The 15,660-nt window shown below is 35.3% G+C and overlaps 1 protein-coding gene across 2 annotated transcripts; it reads right to left on the bottom strand.

Annotated features, from left to right (window-relative positions):
• Positions 1-4,945: 4,945 nt before the first annotated feature.
• On the bottom strand, positions 4,946-14,942 carry LOC104611340 (hydroxyproline O-arabinosyltransferase NOD3-like). 2 transcript variants are annotated; one of them, XM_010278355.3, is made up of 9 exons: positions 14,812-14,942; positions 13,675-14,305; positions 13,326-13,393; positions 13,040-13,241; positions 12,670-12,767; positions 12,487-12,556; positions 12,300-12,371; positions 12,000-12,113; positions 4,946-5,334 (listed from the first exon to the last, which is right to left on the bottom strand). In XM_010278355.3, the coding sequence occupies exons 2-9, from the start codon at positions 14,089-14,091 to the stop codon at positions 5,272-5,274; spliced, it is 1,104 nt and encodes a 367-aa protein (XP_010276657.1). In that variant the 5' UTR covers positions 14,092-14,305; positions 14,812-14,942; the 3' UTR covers positions 4,946-5,271. The 2 variants fall into 2 exon arrangements, with proteins under 2 accessions (XP_010276657.1, XP_010276656.1); XM_010278354.3 differs by having other exon boundaries at positions 14,710-14,877.
• Between the last annotated feature and the right edge of the window lie 718 nt (positions 14,943-15,660).

Raw genomic sequence — 15,660 nt, 5'->3', positions numbered from 1 at the left:
AAGGCTATCTTTCAAAGTGCTTGCAGTGCTAAGGATAGAGAAGATGAGCTCCCAAACTTGTCTAAATCATCGTTGTTGTCTCTTGAGTAGACTGTAGGCATCTCATTCTTCTCATTCTGTTTTTATCGCTTTCAACCAGTTCTCTTTGCAAAAGCCTTCTCATAACAAAAACAGAGAATATGGGCTAAAAATTTTTACATAGATTTGGCTTCTTAAAAAGAAATGGCGATAAACCCCTTGAAGAAGAAGAGGGCTTTCTAATTTTTCAATGTATTTTAATATTTAAAAGTAAGAAAACAATACAAACGGATCCTCTTCTCACATATAGAAATTTAATTGTGTGATGCTGAACTGGCACATTATAATAGGATGTACAGGAAAATGTGCAGATTGGGATGTATAGGAAATTCGGACTCCCTTTACTACCGTTTTGGTTTGTTGGGTCTGACCTGATAAGACCCACATCCAATTACATTTGACGGGCCTTTACTTTTGGCAATAGACCGACTAATTAATAATACTCTCGATATCTATATATATAGAGGTTAAACCCAGACTCTGTTAATAATAAGGTCTGGATCAGTTCTGGATATGCTGGGTCGACCCAGAACATTGACAGCCCTAGTTCTGAGGTTGGGTGGAGTTACCTTGGCTTAAAGTAATTTTTGTTGTTTTGGCTGGTTGTGCCTTTCATGAGGCAATGACAAGGAAGGTGTGTTTGGCACATTAAAGTGTATTTTGTCATTTCCTTTTTATGACATGACAAGGGTAGTTTGCCCGCATTAATTGGACACTAATTATAATAGAAACAGAGGTTATAAACCTACAACACCTCCATCCATTACTCAATGTTGGTCCCAGCTATCTACAGTCTTTGGATGGGTTGACTAGTTCCAAGTAATGACCCCTCAACACTTTAAAATGAGGTTTATATGCTAATTGCAACATCTCAACAAAACTCAGTCTAATCCCAATTATTCTATACAATCCTATCTTACCATTGTACTCTATCAAGCATCTTGTTTTTCTGCCAAATTGTAACTTTTTAAATCATTTTTTTTACCATTTTAAACCATGATTTCAGTGGTATTGAGTATTCCCTTGCTATTTTAGAGCCTTGCACTAAAGCTGTGTTTGTTTTAATAGAAAATAAGAGAAAACAAAAGGTTTAAGAAAAGTTAGGCTCTGTTTGAGAATAGTGCAAATACAAATATGTAAGGCTCAGTTTGGAAGGAGTAAAATACATACAAAATAATACAAAATGCAAAGACTTTTGCACTATATATGTGTATTTGTACTCCTTCCAAACAAGCCTTTGTAGTGTACATATATATCATGGTTTTTATAACCGGACCGGACCAGATGGTCAGACCGGAATTTCAATTCATTGCTTGATAAATGCATTATTATTTTGTTTTTTTTTTCTGTCATATTAATGCATTATTTGTTTTGGTCGTAAAATTTGAACAACTATCCACTATTAATAGAGCATGCAAAAGCAACAAGCAGCTATCCTTATATATAATAATATGTTAAGCTGGTAAAATGGAACTAACCCAAAGAGCCTATAAGCAATTGTTGGTGAAAATTCTACAAAGCCTAAATTTGCTATCTTTCAGCTTTTAGCCAAAAGAAGAAAAGGAAAGGGCTTTCCATTGAAGCTTCTTTTAATACCCAAAGCAATTCAACCGAAGCTTCAGACCTCCGAAACACACCTCGAGCATAGACATGCAAGTTGGTACCCAACTTCAAGAATTTACACTGCAGTAGGCCAGCAGCCCATTCTAATTCTAACAAATGACCAATTCTAAGTTTCTAACCTGCCCAAATTGCAGCCCTAATTGAGGGAAGAAGAATGGGAAGCTTCTGATTACCAAAATCCTGATAAGACAAATATTCCAATCTTATCATCATGAAAAAGATGGCAAAACAACAAAGGAAGAAGTTGTCAAATACAAACTAGACAAACTACGATTATTGGTTTCTTTCAACTATTTTACATCTCCTTGGAATTTATTCCAAATTAGCCACAAAACCCTTTCACATTTGTTGTACTTTATTTGCATATAGCTGCAGCTAGCTTGTATTTTCCATTATAATCCATAAATATACAAACCCAAACAGATGCCTCAGATAATTCTTCCTTCAAAGTAGTTTTATGTTCTTGGACGGATTGCCTTCATTTCTTCTCTGACTTGAATATGAAAGCCATTTGGGAATGTTAGTGCAGGAGTTCAGACTATTTCTCCTCCCTTTGATTGTTGAACACCTGCCAAAACCAAATTTAAGAAGGTATGAGGGCATGTATTTTCATGCATCTTTTTTAGGCTTATTGACAAGTTCATGTCTGGTTAGAAAGTATCAGTATTTGGTGATGACCAAGAAATGGAGAAAGGTTTTCATCAATAGCTTTGTATTCTGCTCCTACACATGATCATGTTCCTCCACCAAAACCAAAAAAATTCTTGGGTGAAAGTGTTTTGCCCAAAAACCTTTTTTTTTCCCAGAAGAAGGGGAAATAAGATATAATTAAATAAAAAAACCAGATATCTGATTAACAAGAAATGTACAAACCATGAAGGAATACATAACATGCCTTCCATCTTCATGGATTGAAGGCAAGTAGATCTTCATATTGGCTAGAGCCTAAATGAAGATTTATTGAGCAGATAATTAATGATCGCTCAGCCAAATGGAATTATTCATCAGGTGGTGCAACTTGGATCTTATTCATCAGATTTCAGTGGAATTCAGATTTAAATGAGATAATGAATAGTATCAATAAATCAAACTAAAAATAATAAAAAAATATCATATATTATTAACAAAATGAATTAAAAATGACTTTGATATTGTATTTCATGAACAAAAAGAAATGAGAATAACTTATATGAAAGTAGAATCTGAGAAAATTTAGTAAAAATGCAATGTTCAAACTAATTTTATTAAAAGATACAAGATCAATTTTAACTATACATGAGCATGTATATATTTAAATTGATTCCGAATTGCATTTCAAGAGATTGGATCGGGGAGGATCCACATTAGATCAAATTATAAACAGATACCATTTGAAAAAGTGGATACCATTTGCAGCCCTACAATTTCCCCCTGGGGCTTAGAAAAATTGTCTTAGTAAAGTTGGGGTTTATATAACTTATTTAGGGAGAGGATTAGCTGGAGACAAAATCATACACACTGGACTGGGCTACCTATCATGAGTGAACATGTCAATGCTCACTGTGGGCCCCATCTGTACTGCACACTGGCATGTTCAGCCAAAAGGTAGCCCAGCCTGGTGTGTATGATTTTGTCTCCAGCTCATCCAGACTCGTTTTTAGATGGGTTGGATTAAGGTTATATAATCTAAAGTTGGCTTTGATTAGGGCTGAGGTTAAAGGTGCAACTAGGGCAGGCTTGGGTTGGGTTTTTGTCAAAATTTGAATGAGCCTGGCCCAAAGGCTTGAATGCCAATTTGGGCCAACCCTAGTTGCACAAACCCTCTTATGTCTTAATTTTCTCTATTAAAATCTACCGTTATTCTTCTCTAATAAACTTATTCTTAATTCTGCCCCCCCCCCTCCCCTTCCCTTTTTCAATAACCAGTGTTTGTAGCATTTCCCGTCCCCTCATTAAATCTCTTTATTTCCTATTAAATATCTTTAAAACACTTTTGACCCTGTATGGGTACGAATTGATTTTTTTTTTTTTTTGAACAGAATCAGCCCTAAGGCTTTTTGTGAGATCAGGATTTTTGTGCAACTCGGGAGGGTTAGGGTTGGAGTTGGAATCCTAACAGGGTGAACGTGACCTTGCCTCGGAGAGACTGTGCATACACAGGTTTGATCCTGCGCCACTCTATTAGAGAAAGGCTGATTGACCATCCAAACTACTGGATCATTGGCGATCATGATTCAACAAATTGGTAAACAATTGTTCTATCACTGGTATGATTTTTAAGGAGTGCAACTATGATATTGAAAAGGCATGATATCTAAAAAAACTGGCAACCAATCAACCCACAATAATGCCAATTTTATAACATTAGTTTGCAACAACATTAACCACCTTCAACCCCAACTTAGAGGTGTTAGACAATGCGAATGGTTTTTTTTTTTTCTAAAACAAAAACAATTGCCACATCAGCAAAAAATGAATTGTTTTTCTTACATGACAGATTTTTTGTTTTAGAAAACAAAACCATTCACATTGTCAACACCCCCTTCATTATTCTATCTCCTATCTGCCCCATCCAAGCATCCGTCTTTTCATACATTTAGATTGCTCTAAGCATAAGGGTTACATCATCTCTACTCTAAGTTTATCCAAGGAAGAACTTTGAGGATTATTCCCTGACAAAATCTATCGAGCCTTTCTCTACATTTGCATTCTTTTTATCCATGTCTAGATCAATCTTTGTAGCAAGACCCTTCTCTTGCTTTTCTTCCATGCATCTACCCTTTAATCTCATCATTTTACTGTTTTTTGGGGTTTCTTTTCTACATAGTATTCACAGTGAGCTTGGATGTCAAGGATGAACAAGTAATCTAAAAGATCCATCTTCATGGATGAGAAAAATACAAGAGAAAACCCCATCTATTGGTTTTGTCTTTCATTCTTGTTATAGGTTGTTCCTTTCTCTCTTTAGGATTGTTGTCCAAAGTATCCTAGTATCCAGGTTAGTAAGGTGATCTGAGTAACCCCCTCATACCCATACCTTAAGAAATAGATGAAATCTCAAATAGGGGAAAAAATACCCAGTTCATGAATCATAATATCATCTTTATAAATTAATGAGGGGTGTCTGAAAATGGCTGAAGTGGTTGAATTGAATGACTTATTGCTTTGCTCCTTTACTGGATAAGTTAACTGAAAATAGTAAAATATTCAAGGGTATACCGGTATAGTCATCCAATGGTCCAAAAATCCAGACAATCAAGATCAATTTGGAAAGGTACCACATAAAATATCAAAAATGAAAAAGAAAAAAAAAAAACAACTATCAAACATTCAAACCCACCAACCAAAATACAAGGCTTTTTGGGAGTATTCTTACAGAACTCAAAGAAACAACAAATTATATGGAGAAGAATTTGGTGATCAAATAGATGTATGATTTCATACTGGTGATGGTAAAGGGCTTTCTTTACCATGGTGTATCATTCTTTCCTCACATTAAGAACATCTAATCTGTGGTTTGTATACAGGGATCTCTCTAATGTAAACAGAACTTCTCAAAAAATGACTTTTCTTCTTCCACCTCAATCAGTATTATTCCGTGTCCCACCCAGGAATGTTGGCAGTAGCTTCATTCACCATCTTTACAAGAGTAACCTGAAACATAATAATAAATGAGTATTATATGTAAAGGAAAACAACAAAGAGTTAAGTAAAAGACCAAATACAATACTCTCAACATTCATATAAATCGCCTTCACAACTATTCTATCTCAGATAAATAGGAACTACAAAATGATGTGAAATTCTTCTTTTCTATCTACAGTACAATAATGAAGGCACTTATTGTTAAGTAAAAGCCTAAAAGGTAGCAATTTTCAGATTCATAAACTATAAATTATTTTGGGACGGTTTAGAGTGCAGCTGTTCACTGCTGGCAAATGCTACGAGGTCACTAAACTAGGGATCATACACCAAGAATGAGACATGAGACAGTAACCCCTCATGCTCCATCCCCCTTGTACATGTATACACCCACGAGGCCTGGATATCTGTACATGCCTTGCATACTGATGTTGGATATGACATGTACCCAATACAACACTAGAAAATTCATGTTGTGGACACTTGGTATATTTTATAGCATTAATACTTTTAGAATATGTAAAATGGTAAATTTCAACAAATCATACCATAAAAGTCTTGTATATGTTAGAATTTTAATTAAAATTTTCAAAGTACTGAGAAATGACATTTAGCTTCAAAAGCTTGATATAGAAGCATGTTATAGACATATTATGTAAGATACCCATACCCATATACATGTCCAGGATTTTAGAAAATAGATAGTTGTATTCCTATTTTACATATCGATGTGTGTGTGAGAGAGAGAGAGAGAACTTTGACAATATAGCAGGACATAGACAAAAATATTGATAGAAAAATAATTTTCTTATAGAGAAGAGATTAGTGCAGTCACTAGTCCAGACTGTTCAATAATTAGGAGTGAACAAAATAGTCCTATTTACTTGTTGGTGCTTTCTTGGGTAGACATCCATGGTTCTTACTAGTAGTCATGGTCCATTAACAATTGCACCATTCTCTACCACTTAATGGCCCTTCGCATATTCTGGTACACATTAATCTGCTTGCTTATGATGAGAGGCAAAAACCATTGACTACAGAAACTTGGACCTTCTCTCTCTTATCAGTAGGGAAAAAAACTGCTTATATTTGAATTTCATTAAAACTATTTGTTTCAGATAAGTGTTCTCAATGTCAACTTGGACAAAGGTGAGAAATATTTTACACAAGTAGTGGTTACGGTGTTCTCATTAATATCAACTGAAAATAAGCAAGAAAAACACCAGACCTTAAGAGATACTGCTGAACTATTCTTACGGAGAAATGGTTCACAGTATCAGATTTTTCAACAAAAAAGATGTTTTCTGGTCTCTGATTCTACAAGGCAAGCTTGCAATTCTGCATGATAGATTGTTTAATCTTGACTCCATTCTTTTCAGAGCTTAAGCTTCCCAGTATACTTGTATAGGATGCTAGTGAAACATTTGAAATCATTACATAAATATGTCTGTGTGTGTGAAGATTCACAGCATCATACATATGTACACACCAACATTAAAAGGTAGTGTTAATAGGAACTTGATGATTGGTGAACCAAAGGGAGGAATGGTGTGCACGCTGAAGATGAAACTTAGACCAAACAGAGTCCCTAGAGGTGGGAAAGGTTGCAGTAAATTATTGGAATTTAAGATTTTACAAATACAAAATCATATAGGACACAAAAATTGTATTTCTTGAAGTTCCTGTAAATCTACAGGGATGTTAAATGAGAAATGAACAAACTCAAAAGTACAACTGAGAAATATAAATGTGTAATGGTAAGTAAAAATATGGAGCAAAGCTACTTTTTGTCAATCACCAAGAGAATTTTACAGAGAAAGAAATAGTAAAGTGCAAGCTCCCCTACCGAAAAAGTAGTAAGGGAAATGAGCCAATGCATATTCCAATTTCCTTTCATCCCAACTTAGTGAAACTTTAAGAGGTACAAACATCTTTATCTAGACTCAAGTCAAGTGTGGAAAGTAACAAATAAGGGTTAACCAGTGTATATCGAGTTGTAAAGATATGACAAAAGTACGGTAGAGGAATGGATGGACAAGTTGCATACACAATTTACACAAAAAATCAGAATATCCAAACATGACATAACACTCATATACAGATATCCAGATTTCATAGGTGACAAAATGTTTAACCATTAAACCATGCAAGAGACACTTTTCAACTTAACCTGCAAAACACTGGGGCTTCTAAGAAAACCTTGTGCCAGAAAAGCAATTTCTGAAGTTGAGAAATGGAAATAGTACATTTTTGTTCAACCACTGATATGTGAAGGACAAATCACTCAATCGGGATCTTCACCACAAAAGGAATTAAAAAAGGCTAACACCAATGTTGGCCCCAGTTATCTAGGTTCTTTTTTTGGCAGAATCAAGAAGAAGGAAAATATATTAAAAGAAAAGGTTACATCCTATATTCCTATCACATTGGTTGTCAAGATGACACACCAACATCAAGTACATACTTCAATTACATGTCCAGGACATTAAACTGAGAATGCATCTCAGTTTAATGTTACATCCTATCTAGGTTCTTGGGAGGGTTGGGGACTGGATAAGGTCCTAATCTTTGGCACTTTTTAAACAAAGTGGCCACTCTGAGACTTGAACCCATCTTCTAATGCTTCACCAGTGTTTTAAAAGGCATGGGAGGCATACGCCTGGAGGCGCTCCCAAAACGCCCTGAGGCGTATGCCAGAGGCGCTGACACCTCTGAGGCATATGCCTCATGCGCTTTTTTCATGAGGCGTGCATCTTTATGTTATGCATCTTTATTCTTCTTAATATAAAAGATTTTTATTAAAAATAAAGAAAAAATGAGATCCCCCCTTTATGCATCTTACGCCTCTTGTGTTCTGAACTACACCTCACGCTTCCACGTTTTAAAACATTGTGCTTGACAGCCCAAGATTTTACTATTACACCAAGTAATGGCCCCTTGGCAGAAAAAGAATCTCAGGTGGAATATCCACCCTGGACCCCTGGTTTCCAGAAATATAACATACTACATATTGAAAGATCCTCTTGGCTGGAGTGTGGCCAATGACATTTTTTTAAATCAATAACCAAATCAAAAGCTTCATGAAAATTTCATGATAGCTAAGAAGTATCCATTCATCAATGGGAAATCCATAAAGGACCATACTCTGTACTCTAGTATATCACACTTTCCATCTGGATAACCTTACCAAGTCCGGCATACACGCACACACACACACACACACACACACACACACACAATAAACAAGAATCAACCACAGTATAATCAAGGAACTGAGCTAAAAATAATTCTAACAAAGAGGTTTAAGTTCAAAGTCTCGATTCTGATATTGATCTAAGATCATGAAAGAAACCATAAAGGAAGACTTATTGGGGTTGGCACCAAAGAACACAAAGAGTCAACAGTAAAGGAAACAGAATTAGAAGCAGCAGATATTAAAACCAAGAACTTCAAAGTTTTTTTTTTTTTATTTATTTCCACTTATTCTCATCAGATATACAGTGATATACATAGAGAAAAGTAATAGACACACCCTCCGTGAACTGCCCAAAATCATTTGCTATGTGGCATTCAAAAACTTGCTGCCTAAGAAAGACCAAATTAATAAACAAAGGTTTTCTAAAATTCCAAAACAATTCAAACCCTTGGGTGGGGATGCTGAACTATACAGATAACCTTCTATATCTCCAAGATTTTCTCTAAGAGATATTCAAAGAAATAGCATCTGCAGCCTGTGAGTTGATATGTTAAGGCTGCTGGCTTGATCTTCACAAGTTTGACCTTGGGTTTCCACAAGTTGCATCTAAGCTTTTAGAATATACTATATAGTACTAGCCAGTGATAGATAAAACATACTGTTGCTAAATGGAGAAGCAGTTTTATCATATGAATTAATATCAAATCCCATGAATTCTGCAGTAGATTATCATCCTCTTCATTAGAATGATCATTTTCTTTGTTAAGAAAGATAATTAACCCCACAAAACTTATTCTTTTGAGCTTCCTTTGATCTGATCCTGATATTAAAAGAATGATTTCATCATTGTCTAAGCCTTATCCCAACTATATGGGGTTAGCTACATGAATCCTGTCGTTCCGTTTTATTTGATTGTTAAATTATGAGAACTTAAATAATTTCTTACTACATTGACCAGTTCCTTTTTAGTCAGCCCCCAGCCCTTCCAGACCCTTCAGCCTGTAACAGATCCCTTCTTCTTATGGGTTCTGTGGGTTGTCTTCTGTGCACTTGACTATACCATCTTAGTCTATTTTCTCTTATTTTATCACCTATTGGAGCTACTCTTAACTTCCTTTGAATGACTTCATTTCTCACCCTATCTTTTCCAGTTTCTCCACTCATCCATCTCAGCATACGCATTTCAGCATAGCTGGCCTTACAACTGTTTTATAGAATTTTTCTTTCAATCTAAAGGGTATTTTTCTATCACATAAGATGCCGGATGCACCCTTCCATTTGGCTCATCCTGCTCTAATTCTATGGGTGACATCCTCTTCAATCCTTCCCTTGTTATGAATTATCAAACCAAGGTACTGGAAAAGGTAACATTGAGTTATCTCTTAGTCTCCAATCCTAAGTGTACACTGATCTGCACTCCTGTTATTATTAAATTTACATAGCATATATTCTGTTTTAATCCTAGCACAACAGGGTTTACCTTAACAAAATTTTGCCTATTCAAGGCAAGATGTAAAGGGATTTTCATTTCCACAAGTTGCAGTTACTAAAATAATATGGATAATATGAGAAGCAAGTACATTTGGCATGTGGAGCTTTCAAAAAATGATTTGTTATGTAGTGGAAAATTTTCAAAGCTATATGATTCACGAATGTTCCTTCTACATGTGATTGGAAATGGAATTAAAACTTCATTTTGGTAAGATACTTGGATTGTTTGAATGTTAACTTAGTTTGGATTCCTAGGGAACACAATCATACTGCAGATGGCCTAGCTAAATTTGGTGTGTACTTGGAGCATTTGTATAGCGACAAGCTTCCTCCTTTGTAACTTGTAGGGGTTCTTCCCCTGCTTTGTATATCTCCCCATGTTCCCTCTCTTTTTCTTATTGAATTCTGGTTAAATTTTCTCAAAAAAAAAGGTACTTGCAAGATAGAGGACACACTAACAGGTTGGATGATCAGATAAATGACATTCTATTGGATGAAGCAATGTTAAAGTGACTGGAAAATGGTGGCACCACCACAGGAATTGGTTCTTAGCAGACCCCTGCATCAACTACTATCCTAACTGATCTTGGAGAATTTGCTACTCTAAGAACCTATCCTTATTGTTAAGAAAATTTAATTTTATCAAACTATTCTGCATGCAAGTGAATGGGAGATGTAAGAGCACCATAGGTGATCATGTCATACAAAGAGTGAGCAAATGCATAGAAGTACTAGTTGCAAAAAAACAAGATGAATATAAGATCACCTATAAAAATGTTGATATGTAGGAAATTACCTAAGCTATTGGTCATATTTTACAAAAAGAGGTACGTATTTCCATAATGGTATAGAAAATGTACAAAAACTTCTCAATAAATAGTGGTGGAAGAATTATGTAATATCACTTCCCAAATTTTTCTTTTTTGCCTAGACTTATGATGTTTAAGCTGATAATGTTAGACGTATGGAGAAAAATGTAGGAAAATTCACTTGGATATCTCAGCAAATGGATTCAATGATTCACTGATATAAATTAAACACCACGAAGCTAACTGTTTAAAGAGCATCTCCACTGTGAAGTCCTGAGATTTTTTTTTTATTTTTATTTTGATAACCAAGTCCTGAGATATTTTTATAACTGCTAATTCATGTCAATGCACCATTTCTAAAAGGTGTTAGTAAATTGACATGCAAGTGGGTACTATTATGTACCCACATAAAATACACGACACTGGAAATCACTGAGCAATGCACATAAGGAAAAGCTGCTTCAAGTACCAAGACAGGGTTTCAAAAGATTTATAAGAAGCAGAACAAATCATGAAAAGATGTTTTGATATGGCATGGACAACATAATGCCAGAAGTGCTGGAACAAAGCATATCAGAAATCTACATAGCATATTGGTCTTAGATAAGAACAACCATAAAATCATTCTTCATTATGCCCAAGTCAAAACACAATTAATGGTTTCTGAGATGAAGAATGCAACCAATAAAATTTATCTTTTCTTCTTTTCTTTTCTTTCTCAAAAGAACAAAGTAAATAGGAAAAAATAATAGAAAGCTAAACAAAATGTAAACACCAAGATACAGAGCCCTGCTAGATAGTCAGTAAAAACATAATACAGAGCTAGTCATGTGGAACAGAAAAATTACAAGGAATAAAATGGGATCCTAAATGTGGATGTTGTATATGCGCTTCAATGTTGTCTTTAATAGCATAGGAAGGAGGGATGGCTTTCCTTGCATACTTTTTGGCATTAATTTAATACACTTCTTACTTATCAAAATAAATATGAGGAATAAAATGCTTAAAAATCCTACTTCAGTTCAAATTAAGGATTTTCCATTATAATGAAACACAAGTGTATATTAACAAAATGCCTAGGCTTGATGAAAACAATTAGAAGTACATACAATTTAAGTATCACCTTCAAACCTGAAACATGCAATTTTTTCTTGGTTGCAATAAGATAATCATTGGCATACCACACTTTCTGGGACTCCTGGAGGAGGCAAAGGAAGATTTCTTGGTGGAGGACCATGAAGATATGATCTTTTGTCGAAGCGCCACTCCCCAATTTTTCCATATGTTAGCTCACCCTGAACAAACATCCTCACATAAATAACTAAAGAACATATAACTAATATAATTACAGTCAAGGATCATGTGCTGGAAAAAAAAAATGAAACTTCAGCATCATAAACTCATAAAGGAGTGTAAAATAGAGCAAAGAGTAAATTAGTACATGGTTTGGGACTTCACTACAACATAATGTAATATTATACCTTTAAAGAATAGTCACATCCATAGGTGTAATGGATGATGAACGTTTTCCCAACCTCCAAATCCCAAGGGGGCTGAAAATAGCCATTTCAAGTACTTTTCAATATATTAATGAAATATCTGTATACCAAAGAAACTTATGAAAAATTATAATGAAATACAGAAAAGTTAATCAGGTAAACAGAAAACCTGTATCATAAAATCTTTCCGAAGAATGTGCTTCACACCATGCATTGCAGATGCAACAGCATATGCATACCTTAGTCCACATAGAAACAATAGAAACATCAAATTTGTGTTAATAACACCAGGACCAACTACCTTGCAAAAATGTAAAAATGGTAAGTTATGAAATCTTTTAGAAGTTCTCACATTTCTAGAACCCATCCAAAAGTTTTGTCAGCTTCTGGGTCATCTTTCATTTTCAAAGAAACATTCATCCATGTTGGCGCAATTTTTTCCAGCAAAGTCTGAAAAGGGAAATTTAGTAAGCATGTGATATGATCACACAATACATAGATGATCAACAAACTGAATGCAGGTAAAGATGACAAAGACAGCAAGAATAGAAATTATAAACTTCAAGACTTAGCACCTATAGGAGTTTAAACCAATAATGACGCCACAACCTTAATCCTTTTCTTTCAATAGTGACCAACATTCATACAGAGAGAGGGATAATGGGTATATTCAGAATCAAGATCAGACCACTTCTGTTGAAACACAAAGGCAAGAAAGACACCTTCTTGATAATTACAGGAGAATTGCCAATAGGGTCAATATCTGTCACTGGTCCCTTCTCTTCTGGATAGAACTTCCTTATTATTTTCTCATTCTGGTCAGGTTTAATGTAGAAAAATGGGAATGCTGCTGGATATTCTCCATGTGCCAAGTTTGGCAGAGGATTTACTAAGATGTGATCAGGTTCAGCCATCAGAACATACCTGTATCACTCATGGAATGCAGTCACTCAAATTACAGGAGAAATAAAGTATCCAAATTCGTTAATAAAATATAAGTATACTTACTCCTCATCAATCGTTGCTTTTTCTAGCCATTGCACAAAGGCCCATGGTCTATTTAAGACAATGTAACCCTGAATGCAACATTTAAAAACAATGTAAAAAACAGGTACCTTAATAAACAAAACTGACTGATGCAAATATTAAATTAGGAAAAAAACAAGTGGGAAGCACATCCAGTTACATCTTTTCCAACCAAAAAGTGATTTCTGTAATGGCGTGACATAAGCAACCCATTAACAAGCAAGATTGTCATCACTTGAAAATAGGAGGAAAAACAATTGGAAGATAGAAAAAGAAGAGGCTGGGCTATATGAAAATACTATAAGAAACCAGCAAGTGGAAAAACTCTCACCCGATCGAGACCCTCTGGGAGAGGATTAACCACAAAAGTTGGAATCTCATCCATTAGATTGTCAGGATTTCCTGAATGCAGCACTCTAGTGAATCCCCCCAGCTCTGACCCAGGCATTTCTTTTGCCTTCTTATACCAATAGTACATAATGCGACATTGCCATTTGCTGTAAGGAGCATCAGTTGCCGTAAGGGCAACATGGAAAGGCCTCCTAGCATTCTCTGGTCTCTTAACATTCTCAGGCATCTGGGTGATAGGATCAGATGACGTTGAGAAAGATGAACCATCTAATTTACCTAAACTTATGGCTCTGTTTTGGATTATCATTGTTATCAAATTGTATGTTGCGAAGAAAAATCCCAACGCCAAAAGAACCAGAAACAGAGAGGCCCGCCCCATGCTCTTCCTTCCAATCATCTTACTTTGTCGATGAATCCCAAATTCTTCCGAGTTAACCCAGAAGGAATTTCCTATCCGCAGAAGCTATCTGAGAAGTACCCATTAATCCGCTTTGAAATTCCTTGCATTCACCACCGTAATGCACAACTTAGACGACTGAAAGGCAAATGCTTCTATGCGAATTCCAGACAATTTGACAGAATTCACACGTCTACAAGCTCTAGCGAGCAAACTGCAACGAAATTACAATCCAATAACAAGAGATCAAGGTCATGCAGTTGATATTAACGCATACGTGAAACAGTCTTGAAGTGAACAGAATAGTCAGAAAATTTGCATTTCTTCAGATGATATAAACAAAAAAAAAAACCGTTAATTTCTCCAGAAATTTACAGAACAAGAGACTCGGAAGCAATCCCGTAAAATCATCACAAAGAAGATAAAAAGAAAGAACAGCCATTCATCGACAAAGAACCAGAACTTATTTTTCCAAAAATCTGCAACCCAGATCTGAAATTCTACCATTGAAGCCAAACGGGCATGTAAATCACAATAACAGAAACAGAGGGAAAGAGAGTCATTAAGTAACTTAAGAAAAATCACATTAGCATTTAAATGTAGATGAATTAAATGTACCGTATTGCTGAACAGAAATGAAGGAATTAATAAATGCTGCAGCAGAGAAATTTAGGAATGAGAACATATTTCTGGAGGAAGAGAATCAGAAAAGCGTGTAACCTAAATAAACGCAGAGAGAGAGAGAGAGAGAGCTTCCACAGGTTTCAACGCTTGTTTGGATCCGAAGCAAAGAGATTTGAAAAGTCTGAAGTGAAGCAGGAGAGGACTTGGGCTTTCTCAAAACTTCTTTCATTCTTTACGTCCTTTTCAGAAATTTTTAATAAATAGAATTTATAGATTCCCGTGTTTTCGGATATTTGCTTAAAACCCCTTCCTCTTTTCTGATATTGTAATGAGACTAGTTGACTTTGACATATGCTAACTTGCAAATACCACTTGGAGCGGGTCAGATTCGAGATCCATCCTTTGTAAACCCTTCTCTTTAACTTAGAGCTGTTGATGGGTCGGTTCTACCGATATGGTGATTGTGGATTTGGATCTGGACCGGCTCTTGCTGTTCTAAATTGATTAAGACCCGAGCCGGTTATGTAGTTAATAATTTATAAAGGTTCCTTAATTTTCTTGTAAATTTTGTTATATTTTATGTGTAGAAGGATAAATTTATATAAAATAATATTAGTTAAAAGCATTTATATAGGATAAATTTATATGGATGTCAAGTATAATTGGGTCAGAATTGATTCTCCTTGGTTCAGTTCTGAGTCTATTTTATTGATTAATAATCCACCAAGGACTGATCCACCATGCCCAGAACTAGATTCGATTCATTTACAGTTCTGATCTTAATTCGGGTCATATTTGCGGTATCTTGTTTAGTGGACGTAGAGAACCAGAAATATATGGATTCGGGTCTTAGCTTTCGCTTCTGTTTAAGAGAAAAATCAATTAGGCTCTTGGGTTGAATATAAATGCTGAAAATCATTGTGGAGAGTAGGAACCAAGATCTGG

Source organism: Nelumbo nucifera, chromosome 7 (genome assembly GCF_055504915.1).
Source record: "Nelumbo nucifera cultivar China Antique chromosome 7, China Antique-T2T, whole genome shotgun sequence".
Taxonomy (NCBI): domain Eukaryota; kingdom Viridiplantae; phylum Streptophyta; class Magnoliopsida; order Proteales; family Nelumbonaceae; genus Nelumbo; species Nelumbo nucifera.
This window is presented reverse-complemented; position numbering and strand designations above follow the sequence as displayed.